General features: G+C 55.6%; 1 protein-coding gene across 3 annotated transcripts in view; it reads left to right on the forward strand.

The window, feature by feature from the left end:
- The first annotated feature begins 360 nt into the window (after nt 1-360).
- The window catches only part of AACS (acetoacetyl-CoA synthetase), a 59809-nt gene continuing 41862 nt past the window's right edge, over nt 361-18307 (forward strand). Inside the window, exons 1-4 of one of the 3 annotated variants that reach the window (XM_023647322.2) lie at nt 361-633; nt 7825-7928; nt 9114-9234; nt 15756-15869. In XM_023647322.2, coding sequence (XP_023503090.1) covers nt 501-633; nt 7825-7928; nt 9114-9234; nt 15756-15869 — 472 coding nt within the window. In that variant the 5' untranslated portion in view covers nt 361-500. The remainder of the gene's footprint in view (nt 634-7824; nt 7929-9113; nt 9235-15755; nt 15870-18307) is intronic. The other 2 variants (XM_070275516.1, XM_023647323.2) reach the window with 2 other exon arrangements.

An 18307-nucleotide genomic window follows, 5' to 3' on the forward strand; every position in this document is an offset into this window, starting at 1 on the left:
CACAAAGCTCCGCAGCGGGCCGGCTCCCCAGCAGGCGAGCAGCAAACGCCTAAAGGAAGAACGAGTCAATACTGAATGAACCAACCCCGACACCAGCCAGCGCGGCTTTAACCCCTCCGCGTCCCGGGGGAGGGCGGGGAGCCGAGGCCCAACGCGCCTGCGCAGCCCCGCCCACGCTGTGGGCGCGGGTTCGAGTCCCGGCGGCGAGCACTCCTTTGCGAGGCCGGCGGGCGCGGAGGGTTACACGCGGAGAGGGGCGGGGCCTCCTAGGGGCGGGGCCTCCTAGGGGCGGGGCCTCCTAGGGGCGGGGCTGGTCGGGGGCGGGGCTTGTCGGGTGTCCCGCGCAGGCGGCCGCGCCGGCGGCACTCGCGCCGCTCGCAGCCCGCGCCGCCCCAGCGTCCGCCGCCGCTTCGCCCCCCGCCGCCCTCCGCCGGCCCCACCGCCGCCCCCGCCGCCCCGGCCCGGCCCCGCTCCCCGCGCAGCCCCGGCCGCCCCGCACCATGTCCAAGGAGTCGCGGCCCGGGCGGGAGGAGATCCTGGAGTGCCAGGTGATGTGGGAGCCTGACAGCAAGAAGAACACGCAGATGGACCGCTTCCGGGCGGCCGTGGGCGCCGCCTGCGGCCTGGCGCTCGGTGAGTGCGGGGCGCGGCCCGGCCCGGGGGCTCCGGAAATCGGGCTCCCCCTCGCGGCAGGGGGCCCCCTCCTGGCGACCGGGCGCCCGTTCCTGGGCGCTGCTGTCAGGGCCCCTCCTAGTTGTTGGAACGGCCTCCTGATGTCCTCTGTCTCTCTTCTGGGACGGAAACCGGACGCGGGGCCCCGGTCCGGGGCGGGGGGCACCTTCTGACGGTGGGGTTTCCCCCTTGTCCGTGCGCGTGTCACCTCGTCTGCTTTCACGGTGCCCGGCTCCCACCGACTGAGGGATCTGCCTCCCCGGGAGGATCCCCCCTCTGGCCTGGAGCCCCCTGTGGACTGGGGGGGGTCCCTTGCTAGGCTTGCCCCTGTGTGGTGAGGTGCTCCCTGGGGTCTTGCTCTCCAGCCTGGGGGGCTTCCTCCCAGTAGGGCCTCTCTGACTTTGGCTCTTCCCCTCTGTGGGGTCACCTGCCAGGCGATAGTGCCTTGTCGTAGCCCCCAAGGCTGACCCTGCAAGAAGGTCAGCATTGAATTCCAGGCACCTGGGAGAAGGATGCTCAGGGAGGAGCCTTCCTTTGGGATGCGGTGGATCTCCTTCCTCTCCTGTTTACGCTCCCAGCCCCAAACAGAGGCTGGTCCAGGGCCCTCCTTCCAGCCACCGCCCTGGCCCTCAGGAACCTCCTGGCTGGTGAGGGCTGGGCCGAGGAGGGCCCCTTTCCCCGTGCTTTCCCCTACCTCTGGGTGGTTTGTCCTGCTACCTGGTGGACGCCCCGCAGGGGTTTTCAACTCGTCATGGCCTTTCCTCCCCTTTGCACCCCCTCAGCTGGCTGTGGGGACCCCTGTGTTTCTGTTGGTGGCATCACTGTCCTCAGTCAGCCTCACAGAAATGGAGACCCGGTCCCCTGGCTTGCAGGGACGCCCGCCTTGGCAGCACCGCCTGCTCTGTCTCCCTCTTCCCGCCCAGCGCAGCGCTTCTCCTGGGGCCCTCTCTCCTCTTCCCTGAACCGGTCAGTGTCCTCCTCCCTGCTTTTCCTCCCTCGCCCGGTCAGTGCATCCTGCTTGCTTCACCAGAGGAGTCTTGAAGAACAGGTCTGACTTTGTCACTTCTTGCCTCGCAATGGCTCCTTGTTGACCGTTGTATTGCCAACAGTCCACCTGGCAGCTTCCAGGCCCTCCACAGCCTGGTGGCGTTGTGGCTCCCCGGCTCCAGCCTTCTCCCTGCCTGCTGCTCGCTCGAGAGTGGGCACCTTGGAGACAGGTGCGGTCTTATTCCTCTCGGGGCTTGTTGGGTAGTAGTCGGTCAATTAACGTGTGTTGGATTGGGAGAGAACAGACTTGATCCCCAGGAAAAGCCAGGAGTAGGACATTCTTTTGGGTTACTTAGCCGTGATTCCATCTCTCTTTGCTCTGCTAGCAGTAATGGTGCTTGTCCAGCTCTGACACTTTACGAAATGATTTCACATAAGGGCAGCCCTGTAATCTGGATTTTGAACTGGGTCTATCACTTCCTAGCTGTTTAAGCAGGAGGAAGTCGCTGGGGCTCCACAAGCCTCAGTTTCTACATCTGGAGAATGGGCTTGTATCATTGAGAGGCTCATTCTATCATAATGAGAGGACTTGCATCATGAGGGGTGTGAGGGGGTCACCCACGCCTGGCCCGTGGGCGTTGCTGAGTAAACACCAGCGAGCACCGGTAGTTCCCGGCTGCCTGCTGGCCTCCTCTCCGTCCTTCAGGGCTTGTGGGCTGGTGGCCTATAGGCCAGATTGGACCTGCAGACGTGGTTCAGTGGCTCACATACTGCCAGACTGCATAGGAAAAGCAAGATTGCCAAGGTCTTTTGAAAACCCGAAGACCTGTGATGCTGGGTCTGTGTGCCCACGTGACAGCGGCCGGCCGAGCTGAGCAGGGTTCCTCTCTTGGTTGGGGGGCTGCTTAGAGCTCAGGTCTTGCCTTTTCCTCCTCTTGCGCTGCACCCCCCTGCTCCTCTCCTTTCCACAGGCCCGGCCCTGGAGGTTGGGGCCTTTGAGGTCCAGCTCACACACTCCCTTCTCTTTGATTGTTCTCCTTGATGGTTTTTTCTGCTCCTCCACTCTCCAGGGGCATGTAACTTGGATGTTCATCCCACCTTGCCTTTTCATTTATTTGTGGGCGTTCTTATTGCTGAAGACAGTGCCCTTGGACTTGATCCTCTGTGCCTCCAACAGTGGCTTGTGTGTAGCTGGTACACCGTCTGGAGCAATGCTGTTGACTGGATGTACAGAGAGAGCCAGGACCACATCCTCCCAGGCCCCCTCAGCCTTCCCAGCCCTGAGGGTGGACAGATGGGGGGGTGTTCCTCAGCCTGGCGCCTCTCCACGAGCCAGACCAACATCCACGGGCATGAAGTTTCTGTCCCTGTGGTTCAGGAAGGGCAGGCCTTGGTGGAGTTACGTGTCCTCTTGCCACTCTCAGAGCCATGGGTTGGTTGGTTCTTGTCACTGCTTCTAGCAGGGTCACCTGAGGACTCCCCGCACCCACACATAGGCCTCGGGGGCCCTGTGGATGTGGGCCTCCTCGGAGCAGCCTGCAGCTGCAGCCCAGCATCTGCACTTGTGGTACGAGGTGTCTTCCGTGGGCCCGGGACCTGCTGTAGGCAGCAGCCCCTGTCATTAGGGGAGTGGCACCAGCTTCAGGCCATGCTCTTTGGGAGGACTGCGCCAAGTGTCTCTCTCTATGCCACCAGCTGCAGGTCCCCTCTGGATGCCAGCAGCTGGAATGGAGTTTGCTGCAAACAGAGGGCATGGTCTCAGTTCTGACAGCTGGAGCGTAGGTGCGGGAGGGAGTAGCGCTCCAGGCGAGTCCGTGCTGAGCGGCAGCACACCATGCTGGCGGCTTCTCAGCGCCGCACTGTGTGGGTCCATTGGAGAAAGCAGTTTAAAAGGGCCTGTGGAGTCTGAGCTGAGATTGGAAGGTGGCGGCCGATCATAGTTCCCCCAGGTGGAGAGGAAGGAGGGGTGACGCGGGAAGCAGGCTGCCAGCTCAGACACCTGCAGGGACCAGGCAGGCGACAGAGGTGTTTGTGAGAGTTGCTATTTCCTGAGTTCTCTCTACGTGCCAGGCCCCATTCGGGCACTTTACAGGTATTAACTAAATCCTCAGTGACTGGCCAGCGGGTGCTGCTCTTGACCCGTTGTCCCGCTGAGAAAACGGAGGCTCAGAGTCTTGGTTGAGGTCTCGCCGCTCTGAGTGCTGGAGCAATAGTCCCTTTCCAGAATCAACGCTCTTTACTTCTGTGTTGTTCCTTCTCGTGTGGGTGAAGGGCCAGGCGGGCAGCTGTTAGCAGCTCTAGCTGATTGTCCCCATGTGGTGTCACAGTGTGTTAGTTATCTGTTGCTGCCTTACAAGTTACCCCGAGACTCAGCGACTTCACGCAACGATAAAGAGTCTCTATCTCTGAGTCGCTGTGGTCAGGCCCCTGGGAGGGGCTCAGCCCGCTGGCTCTGGCTCTGGCTCTGGGCCTCGTTAGGCCGCAGCCCAGCGGTCTGCCGGGGTTGCCATCATCGGATGGCTTGACGGGGGCTGGAGCAGCCACTTCCCAGGTGACTTGCACACGTGGCCATGAGTCAGTGCTGGGTGTGGACAGGAAGCCTCTGTTCCGTGCCAGGCAGCACGCCTCGCGACGTGGCCACTGGCTTCTCTCAGAGCAAGTGGTCCAAGAGAGCAGGGCGAGGCGGCAGGCTCTCATGACCGAGCCTTGCAGGTCGCGCTCGGTCACTCCCATCGCTTTGTGTTGGTTGCACAGATAGCCCTGCTCAGTGTGGGGAGGGGACAGCACCGGGAGGTGAGAATCCTTGGCTGGCTCCCACAGCCAGATATTCTCTTTCCTTGGGAGAAGCCAGAAATCTCGAATTTCATTTGAAAATTGTGCTTTTAAGATGTTGGCAGCTAGTTCAGTTTCTTTATAAACCTCCTGCGGACAGAACCAAACGTGCCTGTCGTCGCTTGTCTCGTTTTCTGGATTGAGCCTGTGAGCAGAGGCGAGGGGTGTGCGAGCAGAAGCCTGAAGGGGCCCCTGCTCGTCTGGAGAAGCGTGTTCGCTGACTTGGCTGAGCTGTCGGCTGTGGGAAGGCGTCCGTGCAAAGCCACCCATTTCTCCACGTCCTTGGGCCCTCGTGCTGTTGTGACCACTCGCTCCCCGGATCGGCAGCTGGTTACGGCGTCCTCCCTCGAGGATGCTGTTGGTCACGGGCTTCGTGAGGGGCTTTTGAGGTCTTCGGTGGAGGGCAGGGTTGCTAGCCTGGTGCCTCTCTCGTACCGGCTGGGGCAAGTTTTTGGTGCTGGAACACTCTGCAGTTTGGGAGGATCAGGGTGGTTAAAGGAGAAAACAGACTGTGGGAGAGAGGGGAGCTGCGGGGCCTGCTCCAGTGCCGTTTCCCCGGCCCGTCGGAGGCCCCTCTCCCAGAGGACCGCCGGGCCTGGCGCTGCCCTCCTTTTTTTTTTTTTAAAGATTGGCACCTGAGCTAACATCTGTAGCCAATCTTCTCTTCTTTTCCTTCTTCTCCCCAAAGCCCCCCAGTACATAGTCGTACATTCTAGTTGTGGGTCCCTCTGGTTGTGCTGTGTGGGACGCTGCCTCAACGTGGCTTGATGAGCGGTACTAGGTCTGTGCCCAGGATCCGAACCAATGAAACCCCTGGGCTGCAGAAGTGGAGCGCACGAACTCAACCCCTCGGCCCCGGGGCCGGCCCCGCCCTCCTTCTTGACTGAGAACATGGCATCTCTGCTTACTGATGCCGTCCTGTCCTCTACACGCCTGTCTCGACGTCAGTCATCCTGCGCTGTCAGGTGGCCAGCGTGGGTCACGCTCCTGCGCTGTGATGAACAGTGAGGATAGAGGCGCACACATTCGGCGCCTTCCCTCGGCCAAGCCCTGTTCCTCGTGGTCTGAGTGGTCTGGCTCGTTCAGTCCACGCAGTGACCCTGTGATAAGGACCGTGTCTTCTTTTGTGGAGAGAGACCGGGGCCCAGAGAAGACCACCTCCTTGTCTAGATTTCCCGGTCAGAGAGGCAGGCTCTGGCCGGCCAGGAGCTCGGAGCCTGTGCTCCCTCAGCACGTGCTCTGTGGATCCGCGCCACAGCGTCTTAAAGGAGTCGCTGTCGTTCCGTGTTTGACGGAAGACGGTGCTGAGGCTGAGAGGTGAGGCAGCTCGCCCGAGGGCACCGTCTGCAGCGTGGCGGAGCTGAGGTTCTGACGTGGGTCGTCCAGCCTGGCCCTGGAGGTCTCCACTGTCATGGGAGGATCCGGGGCCTTCTCCAGCCAGCAGTTTCCAGGTGACACACAAGGGAAACTGAGTCCCAGGGAGGCAAAGTGGCTTGCCTGAGGTCCTCAAGCACTATCTCTAGAGTCAGCGCTGGTCCCAGCTTTCCAGACGCAGTGTCCCTGGCTGTTTTCCCTGCATGCTTGACCTGGTCTCTGGCCCCCGGCTTGAGTAGATGGGGTGGGGCTGTGGGGCTTGGAGGAGGTGCCCGCTTCATTGCTGTGAAGCACGTTCCCTTTCTCGAGCCCGGACCCCTTAAGCCCCCGGGTGTCTCCTGATCAAGGCTGTGCGACCTTTGGGCCGACTCTCTCGCTTCTTCTGGTTGATCCTTCTGCATCCCTGCCCCAGACCCGCTCGCTCCAGCTCTCCTCTCCTGGGCTCTTGGCTTCCTCCCGCGTCCTAACCCTGCCCTTGCTGCAGGGGCCAGCCCCTCTGCCTGCGGCCCACCTTGCTGCCTGGCTCCCGGTGATCACTCTCCTCTTGTGGATGCGGGGTCCAGCATGCTGAGGACAACTATCGGACGCCCCAGCGAGAAGACACTGCTCCAGGGCAGAGATGGTGGTGTCTCTTCGTCTCCGTACCCCTCAGGGCTGGGAACAGCGAGCACAGGGAGAGAATCGAGCTCAGCCGTTGAATTGTGCCATGGTGTTCTTTGCCTGACACCCTGTTGGTCATCCTCCTGCTGTACTCATATCTCTGGAGTACCAGCCTATGAATGTATATCCTACTGACAATACATCGGGATTAAAAAGGTCCAAAGAGGGGCCAGGCCTTTCCCGAGCTCCCAGGATTTGAACCTGCTTGAAGAGCACGCTTTCGTTAGTGTGAAAGTGGGAGAGAGAGGGATATATCTACTCACACAGAAAAATCTCTGGAAAGACACAAATAAATCTCTTTACCTGGGTTACTTCTGGGCAAGAAAAGTTAGATGGTTGTGGGGGTAAGAGAGGGAGAGGTTTTACTGTATAACCTTGTACACTTCTGTGATTTTGAACCATGTGAATGTATTGCTTACTCAAAAATTGAAGTAAAGAATCCAGAAAACCCCTCACAACATTGTACTGGCATGGGAGGTCATCAACAAGCTTCTAGTTTTTTTTTTTTGAGGACGATTAGCTAACATCTGCTGCTAATCCTCCTCTTTTTGCTGAGGAAGACTGGCCCTGGGCTAACATCCATGCTCATCTTCCTCTACTTTATACATGGGACGCCTACCACAGCATGGCTTGCCAAGCGGTGCCGTGTCTGCACCTGGGATCCGAACCAATGAACCCTGGGCCACCGAGAAGTGGGACGTGCGCACTTAACCGCTGCGCCACCGGGCCGGCCCCAACAAGCTTCTAGTTTTGAACTTCTGGGTTTACAAATGTGTTGAATGTAGGTTCCCTGAGCTTATATGGTATAATAATAGCAAACTCTTACTGTGGTTCTGATTATGCCCGAGGCCCTGTTCTAAGCGTTTTATTCACGTGCCCGTTTAAATCCTCACAAGAGCCCCATGGAGGGGGTGTGGTCAGTCAGCTTCATTTTATAGCTGGGGAGACTGAGACACAGCACGCTTAAGTAGCTTGCCTGAGGTCACACAGCTAATAAATGGCCAAGCCAGGATTTGAACCGAGGCCATGTGGCTCCAGAGTCCGTGTTCTTCGGTGTGCCGGTGGAGATGTGGAGTCGCTGCCTCACTGCTCTTGTCGTTTTGGGGCCGAGCAGCGCTGTGTCTGCTTCAGTGGGAATTCAGATTCCCCGCCCCACTGCCAAGACCATTGCTCAGTGGATGCCTCTGAACCGCTCAGATCTGCCCATGCTTCCTTTGGTGTGTCCCTTTTATTACTGAACTGCCAAGACTTTCCTTCTAAGTTTTATCTGAGCTATGTGCCGTTTTATTTTATTTTTAGAAAATTACGATGACTTATACCATTGGTCGGTCGAGTCATATTCGGACTTCTGGGCAGAGTTCTGGAAATTCAGTGGAATTGTCTTCTCGCGCATGTATGACGAGGTAAGTAGAGATGCTTAGGCGTTGTCTTTTTGTGGTTCTGTTTCAAAAGGAATTCTTAATTTTGGGGAATACGGAATCATATCTTTTAAAACCTCACATCAGTGGGAAAAAGCCATTGCCCTAGAGAGTTGGCAGAAAATTGTGTTGGGGTCGTGAACCCCATGAAGACTCTGCAATCTCTGGGCCCTCTGATGGGTGTGGACCCTAGGCCCCGTGCGGGGACCTTGAGTGACCCTAGATAGTAGGGCACTGTTTTATATTTTTTAAATCACGGTAGGACACTCATAGCATGAAATTTACCATCTTAACCATTTTAAGGTGCGCACGTCAGCAATGTTACATATACTCACATTGCTATTTTTTAAACTATCAGTAGTTTCATTTTTTTTTTAACCTGGCATTTTAGAGATTTCTTTCAGCTCCTTATGCTATCAACCAGTCAATATCTGGGGAAAGAGAGTCCTGTTATTCAGAATGTAATTTACTGTGTTTTTGGCTTGATTATGGAGTGAACCATTCTGAAAGGTTCGTCTGTAGGCACTTGAAGAAGAAAACCAAGGTCCCCACCCTGAGGAAGGAGGTGAGGGGTCACACTCCTGGAAGGTTGTTGTGTGCGCTGGTGGGCCCTGTAGCTTGAGCTCCTGGTTTCTGCGTGTCCGGGCAGAGCCTGGCCAGTGGGCAGGCACCACATCTGTCTTATTCACTTTCTGTCGCCAGCATCTCTCATAAGTAGGTGCTTGATCAAGATTTGTTGAAAGAGTAAAAAGAGTAAACTAGCAGGGATGGTGTTTCCCTTTAGGATTGGTTTCTTTTTTTTAACTTTACTGTGGAATAATTGACAGATATGATTGTATATATTTCAAGTGTACAAGGTGGTGATTTGATGTATGTACACTGGGGAATTATCACATGCATCACGCACGTAGTTAACTCTTTTTCTCGTGGTGCACATGCTTAAGATCCACTTTCAGCAGCTTCCCAGTACCCAGTACCGTGTTGTTGACCACAGGGCGTTCGTTTCCATTTTTAGTTTCAAGCCTTTAGGCCAGTTCAGACTGAGTCTATGAAACGATTAAAGATGCTCTGAGCCGGTGAGTTAGCTGGCTTACTGGGAGCGGAGTCGCTGTCCTTCATTCACGACCTCGATCTCCTGTGTGTGTCCTGGTGTGCTGTCGTTCTCTGCAGGTGGTGGACACATCAAAAGGCATTGCGGATGTGCCCGAGTGGTTCAAGGGCAGCCGTCTGAACTATGCGGAGAACCTTCTGCGGCACAGAGAGAACGACAGAGTCGCCCTTTATGTTGCAAGTGAGTCCTGATGACTACTTGGGTTTTCCTCTCTCAGTATCCAGAGGCCACTTACACGCAGGCCACCGGCTTGGGGAGGCTCCGAAGCATTCAGAAACTGCACTCGGTGATTTTCAAACAATATCTTGGCATCTTTCTTTTTTAAATTGTGGTAAAAAACACATAACATTAAATTTACCATCTTAACCATTTTTAAGTGTGCAGGTCTGTAGTGTTAGGTATGTTCACATTGTTGTGCAACAGGTCTCGAGAACTTTCTCATCTCGCAACACTAAGCCCTGTGTCCACTAGATGCTAATTCCCCTTCTCCCCCAGCCCTTGGTAACCACCTTCTACCTTCTGTTTGTGTAACTGTGACCACTTCAGATGCTTCATATGCGTGGAATCACACAGTGTTTGTCTTCTTGTGACTGGCCTCTTCCACCCAGCATAATGTCCTCAGGGTTCATCCATGTTGTAGCAGGTGACAGGCTTTCCTTCTTTTTTAAGGCTGCATAATATTCCATCGCATGGAGAGACCACATTCTGTTGATCTGCTCATCCACCACTGGACACTGGGGTTGCTTCCACCTCTTGGCTGTTGTGAACGATGCTGTGATGAACGTGGTGTGCAGATATCTGTTCAATGTCCTGCTTTGAACTATTTTGGATAAATACCTGGAAGTGGGATCGCTGGATCCTCTGGTGGTTCTTTAAGTTTCTGAGGAAGCTCCACACAGTTCCATAACAGCTGCTCTTGCTGCCTTTCCAATGTCATGAAGGTGTCTGTTGACTTTGTGTTACCACTGGTGGGGGGAGGGGACAGTCGCGTGATCACGTTTTATGGAGAAATCGAGACAGATGTGGAGTAACTGGCCCGGAGTCCCTGGGAAAGCTCATGCTGGAATCACAGCTGGACTCCCCTCCCGTGGGCTTCTCCTTTTAAAAGAAAGTTTAAAGAATATTCCAGCTTACGTCCTCAGCAGGCTCCAGAGGAGCTGGTATAAAATAGTTTAAACGCACTAGGAGTTTTCTTAACAGGGAGATGCTGTGGCTGAGCCCCCTAATTAAATTAGGTTTTTGTAAAAAGTAACATTGGATTTATCCGGCATTGAGAGGTTTTGAGGTGTTGCACGTAGGTGAATTTTCCTGTTGCCGGTGCTGCTTCCTTGAGGGTAGAGCTGTGTGGGCCCCTGTGAGACACAGCAGGTTCCGTTATGCTGCGCGGAAGCGGGCTTGGGTGCCCGACTCAGGCTTCCAGCGTGTGGACGCTGCCGAGTCGGATGCTCTCGTGGGCTGTAGAGCTGTGTCGGATGGTTTGCCCCCTCCTTTAAAAAAGGACCCGGGTTGCTGTGCTCTCTGCCGTCCTGTGCCCAGTTTCTATAGTGTTCCCCTGCCCGGCTGCCTGCTCTCTCCTTGCAGTGCCAGTGTCCTCGGCTCCAGCAGCCCTGGTCTTCACCACAGTTGCTGTTTTTCGTAGAAGTGGTGTGGGACGTGAGATAATTGTGCTTGTCCACGTGGTGCCTGAACCAGGAGTAAATGAGGTCTGAGAGAGGATTTGAGAGTTTGAGTCCCTGTTCCACACTCAGTAGCTGTGTGACCTTGGGCAAGTTACTTAACCTCTCTGGGTCTGTTTCTGCCTCTGCAAACTGGAGAGGATGATAGTATCTATCTCAGGATTATTGTAGGGATTCAAGGAACAGATATCTATCTATCTGTCTTACAGCAGTCCTTGGCACAGAGCACATGTGCATAGTTCTCAGCCGAGGTTATACACCGAAATCCCTGTGCAGCTTTTAAAATCATGGCTGTCAGTTCCCGTGTGAGAGCTTGCCTCCTGGGGGTGGGACCCAGGCTTGTGTGTGTTTTTAAAGCCCACAGTTGCTTCTGACGTGCGTGCTGGGGAGGATGGCAGAGCCTCGTCCTTGTGTCGTGTTTGCCTGTTGAGTATTGTTTTGCTGTCTTCCTCGGCTCTCAGCCCTGACCTGGTTTAGGCTGAGTGGACCAGTGGCCTCGGGAGGTGACGCCAGTACCGCGTTCTCCCTGCTCCTTTTGGAGGCGTTTCCACACCCCTCCATCGATCCCTTGTTCCTCAGGTCTGTGTCCACGGCCTCCTGTGGCATGAGGTGCTGGGAGCACAGCCTTGATCAGGACGGACGAGGGCCCTGCTCTCTTGGGGCTGACCTAGTGGGGGAAACAATAAATAGGAAAACACATGCTATAAAGTTCCAGATGGCTCCAAGCGCTCAGAAGAACAGCTGAAGCACCGTAATGGGAGGGAGAGGACCGGGCGGGCTGTGAGCTCGTCTAGACGGGCTGCTGGGGAGGCCCGTTGGAGGAGGCAAGATGTAGGCAGAACTTGAGTAAGAGGAGGTAGTCCTGCAGAGGTGGGGGAGGCCATTCCAGGCGGAGGGAGCAGCCAGACGGAGCGCCCTGAGCCGAGCGAGCCTGGCTATGTGGGGACAGTGAGGCCCCATGGCTAGGAGAAGGGCAGGAGGCCAGGCTGGAGGGGCCGGGCCATGTGCGGCCTCGAGTGCTGTGCCGGGAGTTTGGGACTGTGTGCGAGGCAGTGGCTGTCCTCAGAGGATGTTAATGGAGGGAGCCGTGTCATCCCGCGGCCGCCCTGGCTGCTGCGTGGAGAATGGGAAGACAGCGCATCCTGGGAAAGCAGAGCGTCGAACTTAGGAGGTCGCTTGGCTCCATCTCTGGGTCCCCAAAGACCGTTTCTCTGGCCCGTGGCAGGGATGGCTCCGACATGAGGTTCTGGGGCTCGTGGGGGTGTCCTCAGGCTGCACCGCACTTCAAGCACTGCCATTAGAGTGAGTCCTGGCCTTATGCAAAGAGGTGACTGAGCACGTTGCTCCAGGGTTTCTTTAAATTCTGTCAGTGTAGCAGGACGGGGCTTACGCCAGTGTCCCAGTGATGTGTCGTGGACAGTGAGGCACACCCCAGGGGGACGCTGGTCACGGGCGGGACCGTGTGGAGACGGGCAGGAAGTCTCTGGAGGGGAGAACCAACGGGGTGAGGAGACCTCCCTTTCTTTGATTGGGATACAATTCATGAACGTAAAATCCACCCTTTTAAAGAGTGCAATTTGGTCATTTTTAGCATATTCACAAGGTTGTGCAACCACCATTTCTATCTAGTTCCAGAACATCTGTCACCCCAAAAGGAAACCCCATACCCGGCAGCAGTCACTCCCCATCCCCGCCCCAGCCTCTGCCCACCCCGGTCTGCTTTCCGTCTCTGTGGATTTGCCTGCTCTGGACACTTCTTATCAGTGGATCCTACACTCTGTGGCCTTTGTGTCTGTGCTGTTGTCAAGGCGCATCCACAGTGTAGCAGGTGCCATGCTCCCTTCCTTTCTATGGCTGAGTGGTCCTCCGCTGCGTGGATAGCCCGCGTTTTGTTTATCCGTAACAGACTCTTAAAGGGCTGTCCTGCCCCAGGCACTGTGACGCCTTTGGAAACCTCTCTGGACCCCAGCCAGCTTGGCATCTCTGTTCCCTGAGGAGCTCGCGTGCTGGTCTGCTGTTTGTCTCGTTTCCTGGCCCCTTTGAAGGTGTGTGCTTGTGCGTGGTGTCGTAGGCACTGCAGGAGAGGTCCCGGTTTCTCCTGCTGGAAAGTGGGAACGGTCAACTGAGTTGTCTTTAAAAAGCAAAAGAAAACAAACGGAAAAACCAGTAATATTCCTGATTGCTAGTGGTAAAACCACTGGTAAAATTGGCCATGGACACCCTGTGAGCAGCAGCGGAGCACTGTCTGGTGCGGCGCTGGAAGGGGAGGGGATGGCGCAGAACGACCGGGCAGGGCTCTGCTCTGCTGCGCACGGGGTCACCAGGAGTCGCAGTCGACTCTCGGGCACTGACAGCAACGGTGGCAAACAGCCGGTCCTGCGGGTGGCCGGGCTGGCACTGAACTGGCCCTGCGGCCTCTCCCTCGCTCGTAGACGTGCACTGGCTGGACGCAGCCCCGTTTTCCCTTCGCCCAGCGCTGTCTCGGGCATGGGGTGGGGGGTGTGGCTGTAATGCCGGGTCTGCTGTGTCCGTTTCGTCTTCTCCCTCCTCGTCCCCTCTCCTCCCCGCCCCCGCCACGCCCTCCCTCTCAAATGTTGGAGCCCTTCTTTCAGTGAGCTCCCCCGTCCTCGTATTTGCAGTGGGAATAGTGCCCTCAAACCAGGGACCACATCTAGTTTACAGATTGAATATCTGTCTTCAGCAGGGGCCTCGATTGACTGATTATTGGCTTAGGGACTTTAAAATAATTGTTTTGTCTTCTGTGTGTTTTTCCGATTTGTCCCTTCCTCGCCAGCCGCGTGTGGGGCTCCTGGAGCTCTGCTCTGTGCTCACTCAGGATTTTCAGCAGCTCATCATCCTACCCAGGATCCCGGGTGAGGTCACGTGGTGCCCGCCAAGGTGTGCCCGGTTGCCTCCACGCTCCCGTGAGTGGGGCAAACCCAGTAGGCGTTAGCGCCCTTGGTGTTTAAGTTGTTCGCACACCCGCCTGTGTAGCACATTTTGTCTTTGAACAGTGGGTTTCAGGTTACTGGGTATTTTTATAGGTTAGAAAATTCGCTGGGTGAGAACATGGGAGAGGTCATTAAAAGGCTACCTACCCAGCGGGGTGAGAGAAGAACCGTGGGCAGCACGTACACCTTTAAGCAAGTCGGAAAAGCCAGCTGTACACCAGAGGGAAGTCAGGATGTTTATTCCCTTTGGAAAAGAGATACTTCCTGTTGTGAAATTGAAAAGCAGTTAGCAATCAGGAATGAAATATCTGCGTCACAGGTCATGGTCAGAGGATTGATACCTCTCCTCTGGCAAGTGCGTTCAAATACTTTTTCCCCACCTTTGTACCGTGGGGTCTTAGTTCTCTGTCACCGTGTAACCAGCTACAGAGCCGGGGCTTGCAGCCATGAACACTCACCGTCTCACCGTTTCTGTGGGTCACACACACGGAAGCCACTTAGCTGGGCAGCTGTGGCTTGGGCGTCTCTCATGAAGCTGCAGAGAGGATGCTGGTGGAAGCTAAAGTCATCTGAAGGCTTGACTGGGTCTGGCGGGTCCACGTCTAAGATGGTGCACTCCTGTGGCTGTTGGCAGGAGGCCCCAGGGTTTCACCAAGTGGGCTTTTTCATGGGCGCTTGAGTGTCCTCACATGTGGCCTCTGGTTCCCCCAGTGAGCCAGGTGGAAGCTGCAGTGTCTTTTGTGACCAAGGGTCGGAAGTCCCTGTCATTTCCACAGTATCCTGTTGCTTCCCTGGTCAGGCCCCTTCACTGTGGGGGGATCCACACGAGAACGTGAATGCCAGGGGCAGGGGTCATGGGGGCATCACGGAGGCTGGCGACCACACCGTCTTTTCCATCTTACCAATCTGTTAGGTGAAAATTAGTTTTAACGTGCATTTCTTCCATAGCTAGTGAGGTTGATCATTTTCTTTTCTTACTCGTATGTGTTTTTTTGCAATGTCAAAGTTTTCTCTGGTGAGCTTGCATTATTACCTTTATAATCTGAAAAAAAAAAATGTTAGAAAACCAAACCAAGGGCGGAACAGCGCTCAGCAATGCAAGGATGAGGTACTCGATGGTGCCCCCGCCTGGATGAAGCTACGGGCGCTGCACTGAGGGAAAAAGCCAGTCTCAGAGGGCCACCTGCTGCAGAATTCCATTTCTGTGACATCCCTGAAGTGAGGTTATGGAGGTGGAGAATGTGTTAGTGGTGCGGGGGTTGGGTGACGGCTGGGGAGTGACTAGAAAGAGTAGCAGGAGGGAGATCGTCGTGGTGGAGATGTCCTGGCTCCTGATTGTGGTGGTGACAGGAAATGCTGTGAAATGAGGGAGAACCACACACACACATTGTATTGAGGCCAGTTCCCTGGCTTTAACGTTGTACCCGAGGGGCCGGCCCGGTGGCGCAGCGGTTAAGTGCGCACGTTCTGCTTCAGTGGCCTGTAGTTCGCTGGTTCGGATCCCGAGTGCGGACATGGCACCGCTTGTCAAGCCATGCTGTGGTAGGCGTCCCACATATAAAGTAGAAGAAGATGGGCACGGATGTTAGCTCAGGGCCAGTCTTCCTCGGCAAAAAGAGGAGGATTGGCAGCAGATGTTTGCTCAGGGCTGATCTTCCTGGAAAAAACAAAAAACATTGTACCTGAGTTAGGCAAGATGGAGCCACTGAGGGGGTGGAAACTGGGCTGAGGGTACTTGGGACCTCTCTGTACCATCTTTGCGACTTCCTGGGAATCTATAATTATTTCAAAATGAAGTTAAGAAAACACCGCAACCCAAATCAAAGGATTCTTCACTTAATAAAAGCATTCCCAGAGTGGAACAGCCTGTGGATGGCGTTTGCGAGCTCCCTCTCGCACCCTCCTCTTCTGTAAGGCTGTCAGCCTGCGGCCTGGTTTGCGCCCCGCATCTGTCTGCCATTCTGGGCGCGTTTCTAACCCGCCTTTCACAGGTGTGAGTTTTCATCCGCGTCCGAGACTCGGAACCCTTCTTCTCAGGATGAACCACGTGCGATGTGTCCTTTTCCTCTTCCAGGGGAGGGCAGAGAGGACATCGTGAAGGTGACTTTCCAAGAGCTGCAGCAGCAGGTGGCCTTGTACGCGGCAGCCATGCGGAAAATGGGGGTGAGGAAAGGAGACCGGGTCGTCGGTGAGTACTCCTGCTCGCGGTTTGGGGAGGGGGCTTGGAAGGTGGGGCGACTTCTGAGTAAGTGGAGCCGTGTCCTGTAACTTAGGGCCTCGGGGGACCTTGGCTGCGCACGGGGCCGAAAACTAGACAAGGAGGCGCAGCCGGGGAGAGCGCGTGCGCCCCCCTCCCGGCTCAGGGCCTCGCGGGCGAGCTCTTCCTCCTGCCCGGGGCACCGGTGTTTACAGACGGGCATTGTTTATGACGCTTGATCCTTAAACACTAGCGGGGGCGTTGGTCAGATGCTTCAGGAAAGCGCTGCCCCATCTGAGCCGGGAGAGCTGCCTGCTGCACTTTCTGGACGTGGTCCCTCCGCCCCCAGCGGTCGCCCTCCCGGGAGTTTCTCAGGGCAGCGATTTTCGTCGTTGGTGCTGACACGGGTGTAGACGGACTCCAAAACCCCTGCAGAGGGAGTTTTGTTAATGGAGAGGCTCCTGGCTGATTTCCTCTTGTCACAGACCCCGGGGTTAGAGCCGAGAAGAGCATTGAAGGCCACCCGGCCCTCCCCTCAAGTTTCCTGAGTGAGAAACTGAGGCCCCAAGGGTAAAAGAAAACCAACCAATTAACTTTTTTTTATTAGAAAAGGGTTTCATTTAAAATGGGTGTTGAGTTAAACAATACGGACAATTTCAATACGTAAAGTTGTTAAGTGAAAATTCACATGTGGAATTAGCCTTTGAAAATCCTAAGTGGAAAGTGTTACTTTATAGCAAGGCATGAAATTTCATAGCCAGAACACTTGGTCACAAATTTGTTAAACAAATGGACTGTAATTATTCGGTTCCATGACATAGCATAGCTGATGGTATTTTGCAAGCCACTGCCGCTGAGCCTGGGCTTCCTGGCACGTGGCTGGTGGCTTCTCTTCCACGTTGCCTCTCAGCTCACCACCCAGGCTTTCTCATGGCCAGGTCGCTCCCACTGGGTCCTTCCTGGTGTGAATTTGTTTATGGTGTCTGAGGGCACAGGCTCCCTGGGGTCAGGAGACCTCATTTCAGTGTCTGGCGCTGCCACTGACTGGGTGTGTGGGTTCCGACAAGGAATTTCACCTCCCGGGACCTCGAGTTTCTTCATCTGTAAATGGAGTGGCTGATGGGGCTGGCCTGGTTGCATATGGTTAAGTTCACCGCTCTGCTTCGGCTGACTGGCATTTGCCGGTTCAGATCCTGGGCACCAGCCAGCTCACCACTTGTCAAGCCATGCTGTGGCAGGCGTCCCACATAGAAAATAGAGGAAGGTGGGCACAGATGTTAGCTCAGGGCCAGTCTTCCTCAGCAAAAATAAATAAATAAATAAAAAATAAAAATGAGGCAGCTGAGAGAGCTGGCCTGGCTGGCTAGTCTATCTTCTGAACACTAGTATTTTAGTCATCACTCCTCATCCTTCCCTCTCCCAGCCCCCAGGCCCACTATAGATTTGTCTGCTCTGGACCTTTCCTGTAAATGGAATCTTGCAATGTGTGGCCTTTTGTGGCGGCTTCTTTCACGATGTTTAAATGTGTTCAGTTGTTGTGTGTCAGTGTTCCCTCCTTTTTACGGCCTGTGACGCTCCATTGCGTGGATGGACCGCGTTTGTCCGTCCGTTTGTCAGCTGGTGGCCCCTGGGTCAAGCTGCATTTGGACGTGCTGAGCTGTGCTGCTGCTGAGGGCTGGGGGCAGCTGCGAGGTCTGGCTGGGATGGTGGGAGCAGTGGTTGGCGTGTGTCTGTGAGGCCTTGTCCCTCCCGGCCACGGGGGTCCCAGGGCTGCCTCAGGCCGTGGGCTTGTGCAGAGAGGGCCGGCTGAGCAGCCCTTCACACCTGCAACGCAGGGCAAGCCCCAGGATGCAAGTCCGTGGAGGGACACCAGATCCCGGGGGAGGGTTCCGGGCTCAGGCTGGGACACTAGACAACTGACTGGTGTCCCTGCTTCCTGCCCGACCCCAGCTGGGAGCCACAGGGGTCCTCAGGGCTCCTGCTGAGAACCCGCTGCCTGAGCCCACCCAGAGCCTGTGCGCTGATGCTCCCCTCGCAGGCTTGCCCCTCCTCCCCCCGGTGCCCCCTCCTCCTCGCCCACCCCCCGCTCCCATCCTCCTCCCTGGTTTCTCCATAATCTGTTTGATCACCTCACTAGTTTTGTTTTCTCATTTTTTAAAAAATTATTTTACTGAAGTCACATTGGCGTATACCATTGTGTAAGTTTCAGGTGTACATTGCTGTGTCTCAGCTTCTGTGTAGGCCGCATCATGCTCTCCACCTAGTCTAGTTTCTATCCTCACTATACATGTGCCCTTTACCCCTTTTGCCCACCCCTGCCCCCTTTCCCTCTGGTAACCACCTATCTGTTCCCCTTATCTGTGTGTTTGTTTGTCTTCCACATATGAGTAGGATCGTATGGTATTTAACTTTCTGCATCTGACTCATTT

Source organism: Equus caballus, chromosome 8 (assembly GCF_041296265.1).
Source record: "Equus caballus isolate H_3958 breed thoroughbred chromosome 8, TB-T2T, whole genome shotgun sequence".
Lineage (NCBI taxonomy): Eukaryota > Metazoa > Chordata > Mammalia > Perissodactyla > Equidae > Equus > Equus caballus.